General features: G+C 43.0%; 1 protein-coding gene across 1 annotated transcript; it reads right to left on the reverse strand.

The window, feature by feature from the left end:
* Positions 1-2632: 2632 nt before the first annotated feature.
* NEUROG1 (neurogenin 1) lies at positions 2633-4746 on the reverse strand. The gene is made up of 2 exons (XM_069202010.1): positions 4594-4746; positions 2633-4131 (listed from the first exon to the last, which is right to left on the reverse strand). Exon 2 carries the CDS (start codon positions 4128-4130, stop codon positions 3468-3470), a length of 663 nt encoding a protein of 220 aa, XP_069058111.1. The 5' UTR covers position 4131; positions 4594-4746; the 3' UTR covers positions 2633-3467.
* Between the last annotated feature and the right edge of the window lie 20444 nt (positions 4747-25190).

Genomic DNA, 25190 nt, shown 5'->3' on the forward strand with positions numbered 1-25190 from the left:
TCCCTTCCTCAAGTCTCTGGTCAGACTGCAAGAGAACAGACTCTCGGCGCACGGGGGGCGGCGGCTGTGAGTTCAGAAATGAGATTGCCGGTGCATATAGGGTTAATCTCGGACTTTGTGAGAGTGCGCCTCGCACCACACTCTTTTGACGGCGGCAGCCCGCCCCCTGCCTGTCGCCCTGGTCTGCATACAGCTGGCACGGGCTTTGACTCGGCTGGCAGCGGGGCGCCCTGCGTGGATTTGGAGCTCGTTTCATGGCATGCCTCTCACCCGAGGGCTTAGAGAAAGTCACTGCTCGATACCGGACACGTGCACCGACAGAGGGATTGGAGGGACCCCATGCAGCACACACAAATAGAGCCTTTACCGGCGGCTTTAGAAAGGGCTAAGCTCCGAAGCGAAAGGCCGCACTCAATCCCTAGCGAGGGTCCGGCCGCATAATGAGGAACCACCGTCCAGGCCGTCGCGCCCCCTTTCTCTGGGCTTCGAATTATAAAGTAACACGGGGGGCGCTCAGAAGGGAGGGGGTGAATTTAAAGCGTCCGATTTAAAAAGAACCTGTTATATTTTATAGCCCAGCCCAATGCAGCTTCGTATTATATCTGAGTGCAATATTAGAAGTTTGTGTGCAGTGCCTTCTCAGCTCCCCTGAACAGCGTGGCTTTGACAGCAGTGCGTGTTGTTTTTCCAACAGGCGGCCGAACCCAAACTCGAGTTGAAAAACAGTTCAAACTTTTCAAACAACGTGGACGGGTATCCTCAACTCCAGTGGCACCTTGGTAGTCTAAAACATGAAAGGAGCTACTAAATGTTTAAAAAAACTTACGCAAGCAAATGTTTGTCTCTTACTTGTGCAAAAAGAAAGAGTACCAACGACTCAATTACCATCGTTCATTGATGTAACCACTCAGTTCATTATCTCCTTCTTTTTTGTTAGATTTATTTACCCCTCTCTCCCGCCTTTCTTTCGTCCGTTCAGATTTTGTAGTTTCCTTGTTTCTGCATTTCTCTGTGTGTAAGTATTTATATTTTATTACCTACTTGTATTTGTCTCTCTTTTCTTTCTTTCGTTTTTGTCTTTTTTAATCTTCATCCTTTCGTTTCTTTCTTAAACACGTTTGTCTCTTATACATACTTCACTCTATTTCGCTACACCTCTTACTCAGAACCCGACTCCTTGCTCTTGCTTACTTAATTTTAATTTCGCTTTGGTTTTTTTTTTCCCTGTCATTTGTTTTTGTCTGACTTTCTCTCTCTTTCGATCTCTTTATATTTGTTTCTTGTTTCGTTGTTTCTTTTTTCTGACTTTCTTTTTTTATCCATTATCTCCTCACACCTTTTGTTAATTGAATGTACAAAATGTTCCTAATATTAACACATTAACTCTTGGCAGAGCATTTAGTGTATCGAGTGTAGTCATACTAGTCCTATGTTTCCATTTGTATGTTTTCAGTTGGTTGAATTGCGCGCTCTCGTTTTCCATTTTAAATTCCAAGACAATCCAGAATACAAGTCTTCCTTATATTCCGAGGCATAAGAACGAATATTATGGGATTTTGCGTGGCCTGTTATAATTATTATTAATATTACTCAGTGGTGGCAGTAGTAAACATAGTATTGCTGCTGGCATCACTGCCGCGGTTATTGTCGTTGGTATAGTAGCAACAGTAATAGGACTATTTGCTGTTTTTGTCTATTGATGATGATATGCTGCAGGCTGTTGCTCATGAGGTGGTAAGTGTATTAAAGTCAGCGGCTGAATTGTCGTGCAGGTATTACCAGCTGGATGTGCTAGTATCCCTTCTTCCGTGCATGGGGTGTGGCCTGTTGCACCCACTCTGCCTCCCCACCACCACCATCTTGGACTCTCAGCACAATGGGGTGACTGCACGCTCCCAGCATCCTCCCTGGAAGGCCGGCACCTAGCCCGTGAGCCGGGGCCGGAGGCTGCGGGCTCCTGGCAAGCACTTCGCCATTTGTGGGAGAGCAGCCCCGGGGCCCCACCTGCCGCTCGCCGCTTCCTCTCACCAACTGTCACTTTATTGATCGCTTTAATCCCCTCGCTTTGAAAGCCTGTCGCCGGCTGATGTTTAGTCACAGGGAAACAAAAAGAGACCCTTCCAAACGATTTGCAGATAAGTAGACGTGTGGGCACCGCCACGGGGAGCTGCAAATCTAAAACCACCTTCCGGTCCTGCCACCGGCTGCACTTCCCCTTGGATGGCTCCTGCTTTGGAACTGGAACCTGTCATCGTGTATAAATGCTCACGTATATCATGTTTCCTACCGTTCTAACACCCGTTGGTTTCGTATCATTGCGTATCACGTGCTATCTCTCATGGTCTCAGTTGATTGGTATGTATCAAAATAACTAATAAAGTTGATGGAAATAAAAAAAACGGACTGGCAGTCAACACACCTAATTGCTGCATGTTTAGTGCGCAAATAGAGCTGCTCAGAGCGCACCAACTCTTGACCCTTCAGGGCTACCGCACTGCAGAGAACTCACCTACTGTGTTCATAACTTTAAGTGTGTACATATAAAGTAGCCAAACAGAAACCACAAGTTTTGTAAAAATGTTAAACATTTTATTTTCACAAAATATTCGAAGTACGAAAAATTAAATTCTGATTACAAGCATAATAATATAATATACTCTTTATGTACAAAAAAATACATTTTGATCTGAATGGACCATTTTGAATAAATTAAACAGTAATATCACGCTTATCCGTTGAATGCCCGAGTCTGCAGAGCCAAGTCCCCTCAAAATGCAAGGCTGCGGCCCTGGAGGTCAAAATGCATAATGCATGACGTTAGCTTTTGTCTTTTTTTTCTTAAAGTCCTTTCACTGTATTGTCGGGTCGCCCAAACCTCATTTTCATGCTCGTTTTACTTCATTAGAGTTCTACAAATTGTAAAATTGACTTTTCACCTCGCCTGAAAGCACCAAATCAGTCAGTTTCTCTTCTTCTTTCGCTCCATTGTACTTAAAGACACTTAAAAGACTCACGGGTCAGTTTCAGGAGAATCAACAAGGAAAGTTTTGTGCAGATTAGAAAGTGCAAGAAGGGAAATGTTGAGAACTGAAAAAAAAGGCTGCTGTGAAGTCCCCTCAACTTCTGGACAGAGTACATCTGCTCTACATGGCACACAGTTGTACACAGGGCACGAAAACTGAGGCAAACACGGTCCTGGCTGCATATATAGTGCGCTGGAGTGGCAGTCTGGGGCACCGAGAGAATCACCTGGGGGCCAGGTAACAAGTCAACAATTCTCCCCGGCGCCCCAAATCCCTCCAGTCAGTCCCACACCCTCACTTTTACATTTCGGAATCACATGCTCATTTGAAGGAGCAGAAAGTCCCGTATGTAGAGGCAGGCAGGCACAGGTGCGTGCCGCTGAGGTCTCTAGGCGCACGAGGCGCTTAAGGCAGTGATTGGATTGTCCGAGCCCAAGGCTCCAGCTAGTGGTACTGGGCGAAGCAGGCGATGTTGTGCGCCAGCTCCTTGGGGAAGCTGAAGAGCCCCTCGCTGGGAGCCCCGTAGCAGTAGTCCTCGGAGGTGGCCGGGCTGCCGGGGCTGGAGGTGCACAGGGACTGCGGCGAGGCCGACGAGAGCCAGGAGCCCGCGTCGGAGCCGGGGCTGGGCGGGGCCGCGACGCCCAGGTAGGAGGAGGGCAGCAGCAGCTCCTTGGGAGACTGCTCCTGGGCCAGGTCGGCCAGCCGCAGGGTCTCGGTCAGCGCCCAGATGTAGTTGTTGGCGAAGCGCAGCGTCTCGATCTTGGTGAGCTTGGTGTCGTCGGGGAAGCTGGGCAGGATGCAGCGCAGCTTGTCCAGCGCGTAGTTCAGGCTGTGCATGCGGTTGCGCTCGCGGTCGTTGGCCTTGACGCGCCGGCTCTTCTTGATGGTGTGCTGCGCCGCCTCGTTCTTCACCCGGCACCGGCCCCGCCGGGGCTTCTTCTCCGCCGCCTCGTCCGGCGCGGCCCCGGGGGTCTGCGAGGCGGGGCTCAGGAGCCCTGGGGACGGGGTGTGGAGGCTGCTGCCGCGGTCCTCCTCGTCCGAGAGGCAGTAGGACGTCTGGCTGCAGGTCTCGTAGTCGGAGTAGCTGCTTTCTGACTTGAAAGACATGCTGTGGATTCAGGAAAAGGCAGAGCTTAGTGAACAGGTCGCAACACGTGAAAACAAACTGTCATTAAGTACTCAGTATTCACTGCAACTAACGGCTACCAAGAGCCGGCTGTCATTTAGCAGATCTGAATCAACCGAGCCTACATTGCATATTCTAACATACAAATACACATGCAGATCTCGTCACCCACCTGTGTGACGTTATGTATTAATCCATTAACCCACCCTTGGATCGATCGATCTATCTATCTATCTATCTATCTATCTATCTATCTATCTATCTATCTATCTATCTAGTCTCCCCATAGATGCATCCTCCAATCACCCATTTATTCTGTGTCTTCAATATCAACAGTATATAAGTCTACCCAAAAAAATACAGTTGAATGCTGCTGAATACTGGTGGGAACTGCACACGCAGGCACACACACACACGCACACTAGTGTGCTCCTATATACTTACATTCTGGTAAACGTGTGCTGTCCGCCCAAGTTTGCTCCAAGTGTTGCCAGTATGAGTCAGGCAGGCTTCAAATCTTGATGTCCCAGAAGGGGCACGCGACTCCTCTTGTCTGCTAAGTGATCTCTGCTGCTGTCAGCTCGTGCGAGCAGTGAGTTTGGCACACGACCGGCCTCAGACACCTTATATACCCTGTAAAACAATAGCCCCCCTCGGCCCCCCTACCCGGACGGTGCATGAATGCAGGCCTCAGGTCTGCCCCGTGCTGCCCTCCACGTATTTGCATAATGCGTGTCTGTGCCCTCCCGGGAGCGTGCCTGTAATTACCCCTGGCCAATGGCAGCGCGGGGCCCGTGTAGGCACGTGAGCTATCACACAGCTAAGCCTACTTGTTTGAGAATCATTAGTCTATTAAAGGAGGAAAAAAGGGGCCACCACGTGACGAGCCTTGGGGCAGAGGCACACTCCCAAAAAAGAAATCGGGGTGGGGGTGTTGAAAATGCTGGAGCAGCTTAAAGCTCAATGATCCGCAACTTAGGAGAACGGCGGCGGCATGCACAGTGGGGCCCTGTTCTATGTTTTACACGAACTTTCTGGAAGGTACTGCTCTCAGAGGTGAGCCGAGGGTACGGCAGAGTGCAAGATGTAAACCCCAGGGCTGCGGCGCACACGCGCTCTGCATCCTGGAGTAACGAGTGCACACGCACTCTGCACCCCGGACTAACACGTGCACACGTGTTCTGCGCCCTACAGTAACAAGAGCACACACCCTCTGCACCCCGGAGTAACAAGTGCACACACGCTCTGCACCCCGGAGTAACAAGTGCACACACGCTCTGCACCCTAGAGTAACAAGCGCACTCGCACTGCACCCTGGAGTAACACGTGCACAAGCGCTCTGCACGCTGGAGTAACAAGTGCACACACGTTTTGCACCCTAGAGTAACAAGCGCACTCGCACTGCACCCTGGAGTAACACGTGCACACGCGCTCTGCACGCTGGAGTAACAAGTGCACACACGCTCTGCACCCTGGAGTAACAAGTGCACATACACTCTGCACCCCCTCGAGATACAAGTGACGCACCTCCGAGTTTAAAAGTGTCACGCATGCTGCACCCCGGAGTTACAGGCGCTGACTCGCTCTAGACATTGGGGGACATTATTACTCAAACCTCCTCTGACGAATGCAGAATACGCCGCTTTGTTTTATTTTAGGGGTGTCTAAAGTTAATACACATAACTCCAAATTTCTGTGAGTTGTTGCTTGACAGGAGACAGCGGAAGTTGGAAACATTAGGTAAAGATGACTTCTCTCTGATTCCTACATGTTCAGCCCCTGGGAGATACAAGTGCACACAACTTTTAACATGTTGGAGCTACCATTGCCCACATGCTCTGAATATCTGAACTGCAGGGGCTGGATCATGACCACGTTCTCTGGACTGTGCCATCGTAGAAGGGTCTGCGCGTTGCTTTTTACCATCCTCAACGCATACATTAGCTGTAAACTAAAGTTATTCCATGAGGAGCACAGGGCAGTAGTTGTTTCTTCATGTTTTCAAGCTCTGTTGTCACAGGCAATGAACTAACTCAGGCTTTTTTTTTTTTGTTAGTTTTTTTTTTTTTTTACATATTAATGGATCATGTATAGACGGAAATGCACGGACCTTTCACACATCCATCAGCGCTGACCAAAGAAGGGGATCATGATACAGGCGAACACACGATATACACCCCAGAGGTACATATGCACACTTGCTGTGCTTCAAAGAGTTACAGTTCTTCACAAAATCTACATCTCAGAGGTATATGTGCTGTACATCTTGGAGCTACAGATCCACACCTCAGAGGTACAGATGCATACGTGCTTACGCACTGTACATCTGAGGGCTACAGTTCCACACGAGACCAACGCCTCAAACTCAAATGTACACATGTACTGGTGCTGTATATCTCGGAACTACAGGTCCGCAACAAGATATACACCGAAGTGGTACCGATGCACAGGTGCACTACATCACAGAGCTACAGTTCAACACAAGATCTACACCTCAGAGGTACAGATGCACCGGTGCTGTACATCTCGCAGCTACAGGCCTGCTCAAGATCTGCACACCCCAGAGGTACAGATGCACACGTGCTGTACATCTCGCAGCTACAGGCCTGCTCAAGATCTGCACACCCCAGAGGTACAGATGCACACGTGCTGTACATCTCGCAGCTACAGGCCTGCTCAAGATCTGCACACCCCAGAGGTACAGATGCACACGTGCTGTACATCTCGCAGCTACAGGCCTGCTCAAGATCTGCACACCCCAGAGGTACAGATGCACCGGTGCTGTACATCTCGCAGCTACAGGCCTGCTCAAGATCTGCACACCCCAGAGGTACAGATGCACACGTGCTGTACATCACAGAGCTACAGTTCCACACGAGATCGACACCTCAAAGGGACAGGTGGTGTGCACCTTGGAGCTACAGATCCACACCTTGGAGGTAGAGATGCGCAGGTGCTGTGCTCTCGCAGCTGCAGATCTACACAAGCTCTACACCTCAGAAGTACAGGCGCACACGCACTATACATCTCGGAGCTACAGGCCTGCTCAGGATCTACATACCTCAGAGGTACAGATGCGTACGCGCTTACATCTGAGGGCTACAGTTCCACACAAGACCAACGCCTCAAACTCAAATGTACACATGAACAGGTGCTGTATGTCTCCGAGCTACAGGTCCGCAACAAGGTATACAGCGAAGTGGTACCGATGCACAGGTGCTGTACATCTCCGAGCTGCACTTTAACAGAAGATCTGCACCTGAGTGGTACAGGTGCACACGCGCTCTACATCTCGGAGCTACAGGTTTGCAGCAATATACACACCTTAGGGTCTGTATTGTAAAGAGCTGAGCTGGCTTGGTGCAGGACGAGTATTTATTATTTTTCTTTATGTGTTTGATGTGTCTAAAGTTCATCCTTGTAAATCAGAATTTCTTAGTGTTTGTACGACATCCACTGGCCCTTTATTTCACTTTGCGGGTTCTTTTCACCTCTCTCCCTTTCTCATTGCTTTTCAGTATCTCTTCCTCCCCCCTTTTGATTTGTTTTCCCTTGGTCTGGGTCCCTCTTATGTGGGAAGGTAAGTGCCGGTTCCCAGATATGAGCACTGTCAGCGCTGACCTTTACTGAGAGGGCCCCACAGCTAAAGATGCCCCCCTGCACTACAGCTCGGAGCTACAGGGGCCATATCATGAAAGCGTGCGTGCTTTACACCTATTTTTATGTGATTAAATTAAACTCTGATTTTCTTCTGTTAGTGCAAGTGCAACATACTGACTTTACAGCTTGGAAAAAAACATTATGTAGGTTTTGGAGCCGTGCTGCATGCAGCGCAATCACCAACTCGAAGAAGTTCCGATTTAAAAGCGCGAGTTTTAGAAAGTGCAGTTGCATAAAAGCAGGAGCACAGCCCGGTACGAAGGAACACCTTCACGATACAGTCCCAGGTGCGCACAAGCTCTGCGCCCCTAAACTGCACGTCAACGCACAGTCTGCATCTCAAAGTGCAAGCACTACCTCAGCTCGCAACACATCGGTTGAATGTTATTCTGCTTTCAAAAGAAGGGACGCCTTTCAAATGTTACTATTTTAAAGAGGAGTCTTGTCATAGCCATCGTTGAAAAATGTACGGCTGACAGAGCCAATCAAATGCAGAGGGCCTGTTTAAGCAAGAACGGAATGAAAGCTAGACGTTGGCTGCCCAGGTTTGCTCTTTGTTTTAGTGCAATGGGTAAAAGTACCGAAATCCACAGCAGGCTTTGCACAAGAGCTGCCCCTGGGTGCCAGGGTCTGTGAGAAAGTGTTAAGTCTTGCGACTCACTCTACCCCGCTCGTGGACGCCAGCCAAGGCTGTGAAGCATGTACTGGAAAACACAGACACAACACGCTTCTGATAGCTCACCAACCCAGCCCTGCCGCGCGTGGGCACATAGTGAACCCCTCTTCCAGTCTTGGGCGGCTGAAGGGGTTGCTTCCGCCTGCGCTGTTAGCTCCCTGGGTTTGCAGAGCTACTACACTATAGGTCAGGGGTTCCCAACCTGTGGTCCTGAGACCCGTGGGGGTCCCCGAAGCCTTCTCAGGGGGTCCGCGATAGCCTAGAAAATTAAAAATTGTTAACAAATGTTGACAAATTAGGTCCCCAGCTTCCAGTAATGACTCAGGATGGGGTTCCCGAATACAATGATGATTCAGTGGGGGTCCCTGGGTTCTATTAATGTTAAAGTGGGGGCCCACAGAAATCAAAAGGTTGGGAACCACTGCTGTAGGTAATACACCTAGTATAAAACCTGTGTGCTTAAACCATCATAATTTGTGTCCCCCCTTCCAAAGCTATGAGACTATTTCACACAGTCTGCACAACAGTTGATCCCCTGATGTAAAAATGTTTCTTGTCATGTGTCATAATTAAAACGCTCTAATGGAGGTGGGCAAGCCAGAGCCGAGCCATGAAACTATTTGCGATGCAAATCACACAACAAACATCATGAGAAATATGATAAAGTATCTTTAAAATTTAAAAAGCATATTTCTTTAACACTTGAAGCTTTGATATTTATTGACCCTTGACATTATAGGCCTACACTGTGGAGTGTTTATTTAAATGATAGTTTTTAAAAATAAGTCATTAGTGAAATAGGAGGGAAGACAGTTATCATATAAACGCTGAATGCGGCCCAGAATATTATAGATCCACATTATAGTGTATTAAGTGGAACACAATAGGTTTTTGTACAAATAGCATTGTAGGCACATATTTGCAAGTGCTTTTATACCTGATAACGAAGGGGAAACAGTTTTGTTGAAATATTTGCCCAAGATCACACAATTTAAGATGGGCAAGCTGCAGTTTACCTGCATTTTCCAATTTCACTTTGTACCAGCCATTAAATAGGTATCAATTTGCCTTGCCTAGTGCTAAGGCTTTGTTTTTACCTTTGAACTTTCTACAGTTTCTACTCTGCGAAAACTCAATCCTGCTAGTATTGTAGCGCTTTCCATTAGCAACACTAACATTACAGAAGACCGCCCACCGTTCATTGTTTATAGGGACGGAGAAGTTGAGTGATTTGCCCAGAATCACTGGATGTTGAGCGACATAGAGACACGAACCTGGCTCCCCGGTACTGAAGTTCGCAGCTCGGCCCTAACGCAACACCCAGGTACAAGGATGCAAGTAAGCACCCCGGAGCTCGGCTCGTCATGCGCTCGAGGTTCCCTCGAGCCTGCCTCGATCCTTCATTGGCTCACCCAGCTGGACGCTCTAACTTGCGCACCGTTTTCGAGATAGCGGCTGCTTCTTGCTGGCCCAAGTAAAACACATTTTAGGGTGCAATAGTGTAAATGGGAGTATTCATATTCGTGTGTGATGGGATGTGGGGATTTCGGGGTGCAGAGAAGTAGGACAGCGGAAGATTTTCTCTTTAGCAGTGGCACACGTCAGGGGCACAATATTTAAACCAAAACTGTCATCCAATACTATTAAAATATAGCGAGAACAGCAGATAGGTTACTTACACACATTATTTTTGTTTTTAAAGGGACAGCGATAAAATGCCATTTTTTTAAAAAAAAAGCCTTCTGACCTTTTTGCCAAGCCAGTGGTGTTTGCCAACGCAGTGTAGCATCAACTTAAAAATAAGATGGGAAAAAAGTACATGATGTGGTTGCATCGATCTGTTGGTGCGCACATGCGTCACCACGCATGCATGCACCTTCAGAATGATGCGGCGCATTTTTCTTCCTTCGTTGCTAGCCAATAGAAATCTCAGATGCCACTCAGATCAGTAAATAAAAAATAACTGTGAAGAAGCTCTTTTGATGACGCTGAGTGCCCAGCAGCAAATAGTAGCTAATAGGCCTGCACAAAAGGCAAAACAATGAAATGTCCATGAGAGGTAGAGAACAATGGAGTTGTAAGTGGGAGGGATCAACTGGATACAAGGTATATTAAGATGGGACAAAGCAGCACATGAGTGAGAGATCAAAATAGAGCATAAGGGTCAAGGGAGGGACACACAAGAGAGAAAGCAGCACACAACGGGCTGCTCAACGTGGAGCATGTGTGGTGGTATCTGGGTTTTAGGGAAGGGAATCAACAGATAAAAGAGACGGTTAGAACACATTCACTCTCTTGGAGTGCTGTAAGAAAAATAAAAAATAAATAGTTCCCTAAGCAGGTTAAGAATGCAACCACAGCCCAAGGATATGAAAGAGGTAGGCTGCAGAGGTGGGGCAAACGGAAAAAGGGGTGAAGCCAGCCATCAAACAAGAAGCAAACAAATGAGAGTGACAAGCAAAACAATGGTAAGCAATGGAAGCCTACTGTAAGTTTTGGTAAGCTTATAAAAGATTTTTTGCAACCAGACAGCTTGCACTGTCTCATACTAATAATAAAACTACCCTACAAAAAACAGTACACTCCTCATGGCTCTCTCAGCCACCAAGTCCACCACCCACACACACAGACCCAACAAAATGCCTCCTTAACCTGCTGGAAGAGGAACACCATGTTGAAAAGCAAGACTGTTGTGAGCCTCAAACAGTTATCACAACTAGCAACACTCCTGCTTCAAGCTCACATTACACTACTTACCCTTCTACTAAACAAAACAACACTACCACTAACACACCTTTTCTAAACTGCCAGCTCATAAATGCTTGATCACTCTAAAAAAACAAGCACCACATCTACGACCTGCTCACAGACACACAACCTAACTTACTATTCATAACTGAATCCTGGTTGGGAGATGACATGGCACCAGTGTTGCACGAAGCCGTTCCTCCGGGCTATCAAACCATCACTCAAAACCGTAAAGGCAAGAGAGGAGGTGGACTAGCTATTATATTCAAACAGGCAATGAACCTCAGTAAAACAGACAACATCTCCATACAAGGTTGTGAAGCCCTCCTTACCAGATGCCACCCTACTCCAACTTCCTACTGTATCTTTCTCCTCCTTTACAGACCTCCACCTAACACCTCCACTTTCCCAGATGCTTTTCTAGACACCGTCTCAAACTTTATTATACTATACTCCAATCTATGCATTCTTGGGGATTTAAACATTTGGTTTGACAAACCCAATATGCCCCATCCAAAAGCTATCACCACTGGCCTAGTCGCATTGAACCTACATCAGATTGTACACAATCCCACACACATCGCTGGTCACATCCTAGATGTCATTTTTGCTAAGCCTGAACTAGTTACTATTCATAGCATCACACCAATCACCGGGTCAGACCACCATATGATAACTTTCTGACATACAACTCCACAAATCAACACACCCCACAACTACTTACATACATGCACCTATCGACCATGGAGCAAACTCAGTTTGGATCGCTTAGAAAGACAACTAACAGCAAACACAGATCTAGATACAATTAATTCTGTACCAAAACTTTATGAGTGGCTACAGGAAGCTTTTGATGACCTAATACCACTCAGAAAAACTAAACACGACAAAAGAAAACCAACACCTTGGAGAAACACAGAACTTAAAAAGATAAAGCAACAAATCAGAAAGTTGCAGCGGACCTGGCTCAAAACAAACAACAGTCAAGACAAACTGCAGCTACACAAACTTAACAGGATATACAAATCATCAATCAAAAAAGCTAAAAAAAGATACTACTCAGACAGAATTCAAAATGCTCAATCTACAACCAAGGAATTTTGTAAAATTCTCAATGAATTTTGAAAACCTACATGCATAGAAGGAAGTCATCCCACTACTCAAGATTTCACAAACAAATTGGCAACTCACTACAAAACCAAGGCAGACACATTGGAGTCCTATTTAAAACAGAAGAAAACCATCAGCACAAACCCCTTTCCTAAAATACCATTTAATAATAAACCAACCCAACCTCTACAGTCCTTCAAACAAATATCCCAGGATGAATTTATGGATTTGGTCAAAGCAAGCAGACCTTCTGGTTGCCCTTCTGACCCTTGCCCACCACAAATCTTCAAGAACATCCTTCTATCTACTTCTGCTGCCACACCTGTAAGAAGAATCATCAACAGCTCTTTAACTTCAGGAACCTTTCCTGTAGACCTGAAAAAGGCATACATACGACCTTTATTAAAGAAAACAAACCTAGACCCGCAAGACCCCAACATCTACAGACCAATCACAAATGGACCTTTCCTGGGCAAATTGATAGAAAGAGCAGCATTCGCCCAGATGTCACAATTCATTGAAGACAATTCTATACTTTCAGACTTCCAAACTGGATTCCGCCCAGGAAGAAGCACTGAATCGGCACTCATGGCAATCTGGGACGATCTTAAAAACACAGTCGACCGAAATGGAGTTGCTGCACTACTTCTCTTGGACCTCTCAGCTGCCTTTGATATGGTTGACCATGACACCCTAACTCAAAGACTCCATAAAGCCGGCATACAAGGGATTGCTCTCGACTGGATTACTTCCTTTCTTAAAAAAAGATCAAATATCATCCACTCGCCCCCCTTCTCATCCGAACCCTACCTCACAAAAGCAGGGGTCCCCAAGGGTCAATCATCTCACCTTTGCTTTTCAACATCTACATGATATCTTTACCAGAACTGATCAATGATTTCCATCTCACATGCTACAACTATGCAGATGAGACACAAATACTACTTAAATTAGAATGCCCCAAAAACATTGAAAACTCACAAATCTTCAGTTGCCTCAGAGCCGTTGATCAGTGGATGGCCTGGAGCCATCTCAAACTAAATACCTCCAAAACAGAAATACTCATATGTGGTGACTGGAAAAATTTTGACCCTCTGTGTGTCTGGCCTGACGATCTCGGTCCACCTCCTCAATTATCCAAGGAAGTTAAAAACCTATGAATCACCATGGATTCCAAGTAAACTATGAATGCACAAGTGGACAAATTAGCACGCACAAGCTTCATCACCTTGAAGACTTTACGACGCATCTTCCCCCACCTCGGATTTCCACACAAGGTGCAAGCTACTATCTCGCTTGTACTATCCAAACTGGATTATGCCAATAACCTCTACCATGGATCATCTCTATCTGTTATGAAAAAACTACAATGTATCCAGAATTCCGCAGCCAGGCTACTATTACATATAAAGCCGCAAGCCCACATCTCCCCTACCTTGAGAGCACTACACTGGTTACCTGTTGCCAGAAGATGCACTTTCAAGCTGCTTTGTATCACCCACAAAGCTATACATGGAACAGGACCGCTTTTTATCAGAAAGAAAATTACCAAATACATCCAACAAAGAACCCTCCGCTCAAGATTGGCGCCCCGCCTTAGAACACCACCATACAAGAAAAATACTATAGGTGGTACATCCTTCTCAGTCCAAGCAGCCAAACTATGGAATTCATTACCCCCAACTATAAGAGCCACAGATAACTTTCTTGTCTTCAGAAAACTACTCAAGAGTTGGCTCTTTCCTTCATAACCACCTTATTCAAACAACTATGAACTGCATATGCCTATATTGATAAATATTTTTTTCAGATTATGTGTATATTTCTATTTATTTATAGTTTCTTTAGAAAATATGTATTGCTACTATGTCATAACAATAAAATACACACACACTCTTTAAACCTGTTTGACAAAGTATTTTTACCCATGGTTCTAATTATGTACTGTATGTGCATATGTGTGTGTATTTATGTGTGTGTGTGTATATATATATGTATGTATGTGTATGTTGTTTCTGTGCTTGGCATGTTCGTGGATCATTGCATGGCTCCTGGGTGGGTTGTTATACTAGATATCTATGAATTCCTGCTCTCATCTTATCACACTTATCTACTCATCATCATATGTCATGTCTCTATCAAACGATGCTCCATTCTCACTCTGACTCATCCCAAATCTCTTCTACTACTTTCATCTCCTAAATATCTCTGCCTAAGCTCTTCCCTCCGCTTCCACATCTAACTCACCAAACCTCACTCTACTACTGTGACCTCCAACACAACCCTACTAAATTCTCCTGCATTTATCTCACCCTGCTACTATGCTCTCCCTAACCCTTCCACATACTCTTCCCCCTCCGCCCCCCTTTACTCATCCCAAGCCTTTGGGTTGAGTAAATAAAGGATATACTCCCAATTAACACTTCTGGATTTCTTTCCTCCTCCACCCCTCCATTACTCCAGTCAATCTAACTAACAAACTCTCATATCCGCGGCTCAAATTTAACTCATAATAATACTGTACTCATTATTTAACGATACTAATCCATCACTAATTCTTGTTGTGTTCCAGAGTAGCGTGCTACTCATCGAAAAGCGCTTCGACGCCTCGTCAGGGGTAGTAAGCGCTATATAAATACGATTACAATACAATACAATACAATAGTCAAGACAAAGTACACTTAGAAGACCATTTATCTATGTGATTAGGAGTGAATAGGCAGCTATTTCTTTGCATCAAATTCATAAGCATATTAAAGGGCTAAGCCTTAATTTACAAATGCACTCAACCATTGATAATTATGTGTCAATTCTCCAGCAATGGCTTATTCTAAAATCAATGAAAAGGTATACTTTCGAGGAATTTTTCTCCATCACCCCAATCCATCAGATTACAGTAATACATAAATAATGTTAATTCCCCGGGGATTGTGAAGTTTGATGCAGTCAATTGGAAGTATACAAATCATGGAAGGGGGTGATCAAAAACTTGTATTTTTCATTCAAAATTCTATAAGACATTTAAACCTCTGAAAATCACCGAAAGAACTGAAGGTTAACAACATGAAGTATAATTCAGTAAAGTAGTAGGAGTCTAAGTGATGTTAGAAAAAAATGTACAAATTCACAGAAAAAAACATAGGTTAAAGTGATGGTATATTTAGTTCTTGTAATAATATAAAAACTAAAGTTTTAAATCAAAGAAACCACTGCTGAAATTCACCAGCTATAGTTTACTGAGCTAACTGTAAATTGTGCTGCAGCCATGCATTACTTATGAACTCAACCAGAAGGGGCCAACGGGTCAAAAGCCCCCTCGACTAATCAGAATGGTATATTATTTTTTACTTTGGGAAACCCTGGGATACCGCAGTACCAGCTGTCCAGACATCATTTTATTTTGACCTTTAATTCCTCAAAAACAGCTGAATACAGTTTTCAAGTTCAAAATGTAACATTTTAACTGACATTTTCACCTATGACGCCACTGTAACCCTAGCTTTTTTTCCAGAGAATTTCTATTTTTTTTAAATGTAAAGTGAAATATTAAAACCATACCTAACTATAAAGTATTTTTTCTAGCACATATCTATGGTTATTTTAAGGTAAAGTAATATGTTATCACCATACTAACCTAGGCCTACCCTATGCCATACACGATCTTTGGCCATGCGTGGTGTGGAATTGGCCACAGGATCTGGCCTGCACCAGACACTGCACCCAAACTTCCATGGGTGGGCAAGACCTATGTCCTGGCCAACTGCCATGGTTTTACCACACCGTAGGACCATGCTGCTTTTATTTGTTTTTGCACTGTAGCTGTACCACAGTACTACTGTGTAATCACACAAGGAGTGGCTGTGCTGAGTGGTGAAGGAGTACCGTGGTACCACTGCAATGGAGAAAAACACTTTTTATTTTGACTCCATGGGGTGTTGCTTTGAGACCCCCCACACCACAAGGGCATTGTGTCAGGGTCCTCCTACTGTGCCCCTTTTTTGCTTCTTTTCATTTGTTTCTAATGACACAGAGACTGAGATCCTGAGTCATAAAATAGCAGCAGCAACTTTCTCTTCATTTTGTGGCTGGCAAATCAAATCTTTTGTTTTGAGCTTCCAGTACTGCAGTGAGCTTAAGTAGTAGAACAGTGGTACAGCATCACTAGATAGCCATACATTTTTAACCTTAAATTTTCAAAAACTACTGAACAGATTTAGACCAAAAAAATGCTTTCTAGTTCAAGATCTAACTTTCTGCTAAATATCTAAGTCCAGACTTGCCAGATCACCCTGACCAAAGTGGGATTGGCCCTGTAGCCAACCCTACTTTGCCACTGGCAAAGGCCGTGTGCAGCAGGGAGTTGCCACACCCGGGTGGTTCTACGGTGGGCTGGCCCATGGTCAGGCTCTGCAGCCAGCCCCATGTTGCACATGGCTGTGCATGGCAGGGTTTATCCTAGTTACGCATGGTCATAAAATATTACTCCATGTTAAAAAGTCTTAGAAATTCAATTAAAACGAAAGGTTAAAGTGACATTATAGTTAGATTTGCTATTTATATCCTATTTTGCATTTAAAAACACCCAGAAATTCACTAAAAAACAAAGGTTAACATGACATTATATTTAGGTGAAAATGTCAGCCTAAAGGTAGTATTTTGAACTAAAAAACACTTACATTCACCATTTATAGTTACTTCAAGTAACAACTCATGCCCTTGCCATGCACTGCTTATGACCTCACATATTACAGCACTCATGACATATGTGATAACATTTGTACAACATCTGAAATAGCAAAACTCACATTCACACATTTATTACTACAGTGCAAAGGTAAAATATGTATTTATGACCACAATGAATCAAAGTTGACACAATAAAGGATTTATACTTTAACTTACTTTAAAATAAAATAGATAAATACAATATACATGCAAATTGAAGTTATATTAAAAATATGCAACAAAGGGCAAAAGGTATTGACTTAGAATCTGAATCAGAGAAGTCATCCGTATACTACCCTGCCTATACTAGATATGGAGTAATATTGGTAGTCTGGAAAATATAAATGATAAAGAAAGCATGGACAAAAATGAATGCACATTACTCTAAGACCTTAATATATACCGCATTGGAGCAGGACTAAGTATCTTGAGGGACAAATTGATAATGTGTGCTATCCTTCCACTAGAAAATAAAGTAGAGTGCAGTGAGTAGATTGTAATAAAAGAAACCAGTGACCTTGAGTCAGACTGAAAGGAATGTTCCAATTTGGAAATTAATGCACTGTAACAGTAAAATTAGGTGATAAAGAACATTACGCAGGAAGCACATAGGCAATTAATTGATATGACATGGTACAGGAAGGACATAGGAAACCCAATAGGACAGCTGAAAGACAGCCATTAAGAAAAACATATGAGTTGGAAAGAAACAGGCATCCTTAGTTACAATGAAGTCTTTTCTCTCCCTGGGGTAAATCCAGTCATGCCCACCATATACTTCTTCAACACAAAAGGATGATGGACGGAGTGCTGAAACGTTTCATACACTCACCCCTAGTCACAGATCTGGGTTTAATCCATTGTTCTTTTGCTCACCATGCCACCCCGGTTTGGTCCCAGCCATTTACTAATCAGTCTTGAACCTGTTCCTCGAACTGCCTGGCTGGGTCCTCCCTGGACTGGAAACAAGCATCCTTGGACCGCTTTCTAGGTATCACCCCTCCTCAGCCAGGCTAGCTTGAATCCAGTGGCACAGTGAGCAAGAGCCCCACCACCCCGGCCACTTAGGGCAACTTTAGCAACACAAAAAGATGATGGATGGAGTGCGGAAACTTTTCAAACACCCACCCCCAGACACAGATCTGGGTTTAATCCATAGTTCTTTTTGCTTTCACCATATAATTCTTGGCAAAGGTTCAGCAGTGTTTAAAGAATACCCTGGAAATCCAAAACCACCATTATTGATTCTTTATTTGAGAGAGCCTCAAAAATTTGTTTATAGATTTTTGACACCAAAAGTTAAACAACTGAGGTATTATCTACGAGACACAACAGATCCCCTTTGTCACTTACAAGGTATTCCCCAGAGTGACAAATATCTTATGATCTCCAAGGATGTTATCTCATGATATACTTGTATAAACCATGATTTGTGCCGTGGATTATCCAAATTCTTTTTGAAATAGTAACATTTCAACAAGATGGAACACACAAACACATTACTGGAAATGACTAAGGTTACACTTAAGAACAACTACTTTATATTCAACAACATTTTTCATAAAATCTGCAGAACTGAAATGGGCAATTCTTTTACACCAAGTTACACCAATTTGACTATGAGATGGTGGGAATTTGCACTTGCATGGATTGGCAAACCTGAAAAATACCTAGAAAAAATTGCAATTTGGCTCAGTTTTACAAACACCTTTATGCAGTAAGCTCAGCAAGAATTGATATTCTTGACATTTCAATTTATGTACAAGATTTCTTTAATTGATATTATGCAGTAAACCAGGTGCTCATCGAATTTTTAATGGCATGAACTTTGGATCTTGCAGGATTGGATAGGTATGAAAGGCCAGCATGTTATATAAAATATCACCAAGGCCTCTAGAATTATGTGATTGTGCGGCTGCAGTGATTTTCGAATAATTATAGATTTGTCATATTGGCCACATAATCCATCATCTGAAGCATAATCTGCAGATTTGAACAACAACACAGGTTTGTTTCTATCTTAAATGGTTCACAAGTTAGGAAGGATGGGGAGGGACAACCTCACACACGGGAAAAGATCCCTCCACCCCCATACGTTAGGGAAAATTCATGGGGACAAGGTGCCATGTGGTTGGGCAGCGATTAATTTGGCAAGAAGGCTGTCCCATGCATGAGCAATCTGACTCCATTTCAAACCCCTAGCCTCTTCCTTATGGCACCACAACCTCTGCTTTGGTCCAGGTATTCAGGGATGAACGTCATGCCACACTGGAGGAAGGTTGAGGATTCTTCCAATTAACTGTGATGGTTTGCTTTGTAATAAATAGGTCTGGCCTGTAAAGTTGATTGACCTTTTACTTCTTATGCTTCTTAGAGCACTTATATATACCTAAGGTTATCCAGGGTATCCACCCGTGGCAGGTTGTAGTTGACACTATCTTCTGAGACACTTTCCCCCAGTATGAGCGCAAATGTGATAGTTCCAAAGCAAGTGTTTGGGATCAGCCACTACCCAGTCACATCTGGTACATTTGTCCGAAGCCTTGTGGAAAATTCTGTGTAGATGTTTGGATGAAAGATAAACTTTATGTAAGACACAGAATCCAATTTACATACAAGATGCACAAGTTTAAGGCATTATACAAAAGGTATCCTAAGCAATTAATTATGTAGAACATGCATCCAGTCACCATGACAAAAATTTTATGTGGTATATCAAATATGGAGAGATGTTAATAGTTAAAAGCAATTGTTCCGCAAAAGAAGAAATGGATAAACATCTTTTCAAGGTCAGATTGTTACCTGGTGGATGCCATTGACAGTGCACAAAAAGTGAATGGTCAATGTAAATAGAGAAATATTTTGACTTTGTTAATGACTGTTTTTTGGGGGGGGGTTTCAACATTCACCTCAGACTCCAGGTCATCTCTTAAGATTTCCATTCAATACCACCCTGAGTCAAAGCCACCTCTCTAGCCAAGAGAAATGAGAGGAAGTGTAAGTACTGGACTGAATAACGAGGGAGCCTCCACATGTATATCACTTTTACCTATAAACCTGCAAAGACTAATGTGTCTCAGCCACACTAAACAGTAACTGCCAAAACCGTTTCCCCTCTAGTGTGTCTGTCGGCCATATCCATCGTCCATGTATATAGGAGTGATCCTAGCTAGTCTGCATGGCACAGTGAGGTTCTTCCTACCCATTTTTGACATATTTCCCTCCTAGCCAGGAGAGTAGAATAAAAGAGGAACTTCTTCTTATCCCTACTGAGCTGCTCAGACCTATACAAAGACCTAAAAATAATTAAGGAGAGGTCTATCTTAAGAGTTATCCCCGTAATGCTTGACAGTGTGCTCCCCACTACCTCCCAGAATGGCAATAATGCTGGACAGTCCATAAACATGTGAATATCTGTGTTATCTTCTAATCCACATTTATCACAATTAGCAGGCCTTAAATTCCTCATTTTTTAGATTTTGTTTGGAGATAAATACGTTCTATGAATTGTAAGAAAGTGGATTCTTCTTATAGGAGCTGGTTTGAAGAAGGAAAATAGCCTCTCCAATGATGTTTGCCAGATGTCCTGTACTTCATCCCTCAGAAAACATTCTTCCCAGAGTTCTACTGGCAGGCGTAAAATCTCCATCAGAAGCCTGCAGAATCGCCCAATACCAAATGAATACTTCTTTTCTCCCTGGGGCAACCTCCACAAGCTTTTGCTCTAGAGGGTGTACCAGAGGCAAGTTCCCCTGTATACTCTTCACCCAACAAATTAACTGCAAGTACTTGAACGTTGAGAGGTTCCTCCCAGTTTTCTCACAAAGGTCTTCCCAGGATAGCAGCCAGCCCACCTGGACAAGATCATCCCAGCGTTCAAAGCCTGCCCTCTTTATTGGTAAAGCCAACTTATCTTCTAAAAATGCTGGAGTTCCAGGGGAGTCCCAGATGGGGGCCATATAGCTATAGTCTTCAATACCCATCTAACACTGAACCAAACCTTTGCCATTGCTTACACTTTTAATTTGATCCTTTTGAAGAACCTTGGGTCTCTATACATGAACAAGAAATCATTGTCTCCCCCTTTAACCTCCCCTACCAAGGCTTTAACCGAGCACCCTATCCCTGGAGTATAGGGAGAGTTAAAAATCATTCTTGCATTCTTTAACTGGAAGGCCCAAGCATAGTACTGCATATCCGGCTAAGCTAGGCCCCCCCTTCTCTCTTTCTTTGCAACTTCTTCCACAAAATTCTAGTCCCCCTACATGCGCATTTGAAAGAATATATCATCTGCTGTATCTTATTTAGATATAGCTTAGTCAATTCTAGAGGAATTGCATTATGAAGGAAACATAATTTAGGCAATATCACCATTTTACCTAGATTGACTCTACCAAGGATTGTCAATGGGAGATGAACTCAACCTTGCATCAACTTGTTAGCTTCTGGTAGTACTTCTTCAAATTGGCTTCTGCAATCGTATTAACATCTTGGAGTATCCTAAGCCCTAAATATCTCATCTCACTTTCTATGGACAGATTATCCGCTCCCTTATTCCAGACCATAATCTCTGTCTTCGCTGCATTAACATCGTAGCCTGAAATTCCCCCAAAGTCTGAAGCTATTTTCAGTACAGCTGGGAGGGCTGATACACAGAAAATTAGAAATTTGAGGTTCCCGCCTGATACTCCTGGCAAGAGGTTTAATGTAGAGCTCAAACAGCAGTTGCGACAAAGGGCATCAATTACTATTTTGTTTTGTCATCGTTTATTTACGTCATTGTTGTGGGAGGTGCCAGGCCCTTGCCTATATTGGAAAAAACTGGAAAAATAGAAAGAAATATGTTTGTCTCAAAACAGTCTTTGGCATAATAGTCCCTGGAACTGAAGGAGACTATGTTGTGTGCAGCGGTGCTCCTTGTGAAAGGGCAGAATACAACCAGTCACAGTGAAGTTATCCAATTGCTGAAGAGGGCTGACCCTTTATCTTATGCTGTATGTCTTAGTGGGTGAAAGAAAATGCTAATGACAGAATAACAGACCAATGAATGAAAAGGGCTGTCTGAACATCCTGATGTGGAAGTATATTATACATATGATTTTAGTAAGATAAAAAATCCTTGGCTAACACCATACTTAATAAATTACAGTGAATCCACAACATACATGGGATTCAAACTAAGGTCTATATATTAAATTTGAATTCTCCTTCCCACTGTACTAAATAATATGTTTTATGAACACAACACGGAGACCTGTAAAGTGTATTAAACAATACAAACATAATAGGAAAATCGCAATATATTAAGCAAAAAGAAATGCAAATAATCATCTCAAAACAGGCCAGTGGCAAACTAGTATAAGTCATAGATAGTGGCAAAAGAGTAGAATAGAACCATTTATGATTGTGCCAATGCAGCGTAAAACAAAGTAGTAGCTTTCAATCAAGTCCAGTGGACAATATAGTCATGGCAGAATGAGCAACCTATATTTACACTGAATCACTTTTCAATATTAAACTGACTCTGCTATTTATCCTGCTGTTAGAGTTTATGGAGCCATAAACTCTGACTGCAGGATAAACAGCGGAGTCAGTTTGAAACAGAAACAGAAAAGCGAGAATTAATGAAAAACAGATCCAAATAAAGGGTATAACTGCTGCAAACAAAATGATTACTTTACTTAAAAGATGCGAGTATTATTCTCCTAGATGCACCAACATCTCTTTGTCTGTATCCCAGCCACTGTGGCTATGAGTGTCTAGCGCAACAATGTAGTAACACTCCTCTTTATACTAAATGTTCTCCCTGTTGCCACCTCTGAAGATTTTTCCAACTTTATCAATCAACGAATATGTCAAAAGCTCTGAATTGTTTCATGTTTATCTCTAAACACTCTAGCAACTGGATGGGTTGGGTCCTTCTTAGCAATTGTCCTATGGTGTTCTAAAATGCACCTTTTCACTTGCAATTTTGAACTCCCTATCTACCATTCGTTCACTGGCATTCCAAAACATAAACTACAATGGAATAATGCATGTGAAAACATCACGATCTGTGCCTTCTCTCTCATATCTGGTAGTAGGTGCCTATGTCAGTATTGTTTCCACAGGCCATACAGTTACTATGCCTAGGAAACCCTACAGGCCATTAGGGTGATTTGTGGATGCTTCCTTATACAAGTAACTGCTCACCAAGGAGTCATACATACAATCTTCTAAAAGGTAACAACAGTGCTTAGACCTATCCTATCTAGCACATACACCTCAGTGCAGAGTACATGACAATTTGTCATACCTACAGGACCTCTCTTATCACTTGTATAACTTTGTTCTTGTCCTCAATTCCCCAGTCTTAAAATATCGCTAAGATTTTGGTCTGTCTTGCTCAAAAGCAATGTCTGTGCTACAATTTTATGTGGGACGCTCGAGTGAGTTCAAACATGGGGTGTGACTGCTTTACAGAATGCCCAAATTACTACCTGCCTGGGGCTTATGGCATGCTTGAGGCTCTGGATGCCCCTCAGATGCTATTGTTGCCAGATACAGATAGCTGTCCTAGTAATTGGTTATCACATATTGGATTTTTTTTTTTTTTAACTCAGCTTCCTTCATCTTTCCAAACCATAGATACTCTATCTATGTATCTCAAACCTAATATAATGTTGTTGCTCTAATTAATAAACTCAGTGGACCACCTAATCTGGTCCTCACACTACTCTATGAATAACCTTCCGTAGCTGGGGACTAAATAAGTGTCTATTGCTGTGCCACTTGCTTGTCAGAAAAGAGTGTCAAGAATTTTCTTTTTATAATTCATGCAAAATTCCAGCATGGACAAGGTCAAGTTAGTGTTGTCTACAAGAGATATAGAGCTGGATTTCAAATAAATGTAAGTTTCTATGCCATTAGCAAGATAAATATTCGTACATAGGGAAGTCACATCAATTGTTCTCATAAAAAAATATTTTGCCGGGAATGCCTTCGATCTTAGACATGAAATCCATAGTAAAACTCACATAAAATGTAAAATTGTGTACATATGAGGCCAGAAAGTAGACAATGTACTGTAAGGTTGTTTCCAATAGGGTATTGCTAGAAGAAACAATAGGCCCACTGGGCAGTCTTGTTATATTTTGTTCAGTAATTTTGTCAGACAATTAATTGTTGGATGTGTTGGGTGTTCTTTTTTTTAATAACAAGTATTCCTCAATTTCAATAAGTCCTCTGTCTCATCATTTTTTCAAATGGGGAAATACTGCACAAAACCTGTTTATTTTCTTGTCTACTAATCTCAAAACAACAATCAATGTCATTCAGTTGCTGTTTAACTGCTTGGATATATATCTCTGTGTTCATGATAACAACATTGCCTCTCTTGTTTGATTGTTTAATGACACATTTTTTGCCCTTTGCCAAAGATGTAATAGACACTGAGTCAGATTTTGTAGAACTCATATGTGTAAGCGGCCACCTACGTTTCTTAAGGTAATTGATTACTGCAATTTGAAAGGTAACTTTCACATCAGAAGACATGTTCATAGTAAATGTATATTTACTTTGCAACTTATGCAAGTAATTGTCAACTTTATTAACAAGGTCTTACAATAGTTCTTCTCGTGTGCACTCTGAAGTCAAACACTGATGTTCCTCTTCAAACCTATAAAGAGTATACAGTTCCTCAATATTTCCCACTTGTAAGGAAGTGTGTTGAATACCTTAAAATCTTTGGTTTGTCATTAATTATGGTGTTTAGTTAAATGTAATTTCCTGCAACATTTGAAAATATCACTGCTAGTTGGTATGTACCCAGAGTAGAGCATTTGGAAATATGGGAGTCCTTGTTCTAAACGTCTTGTTTCCTCTGCAGTTATGGTACGAGAGGAAAGATAAAAAACTGTCTGTACACTGTAGTTTACCTTTCAGACTTTCTTACTTTTGTTTGTATCCTAGCAAAGCTTTGCTCTTGCTGCTTGTATCACTTCCTTCATCATCATTGTCATTCCCTCTTTTCCTTCCTTCTTTTCAAGGTCTTCTTTCTTTTCCTTTCTCTTTTCTCTTGGTCTTTTTTAGGGGGTGATGCTTCGCTTAAAAAATTTATGTAGTGACTATTGCCACTTCCATC

This window comes from Pleurodeles waltl, chromosome 7 (assembly GCF_031143425.1).
Source record: "Pleurodeles waltl isolate 20211129_DDA chromosome 7, aPleWal1.hap1.20221129, whole genome shotgun sequence".
Lineage (NCBI taxonomy): Eukaryota > Metazoa > Chordata > Amphibia > Caudata > Salamandridae > Pleurodeles > Pleurodeles waltl.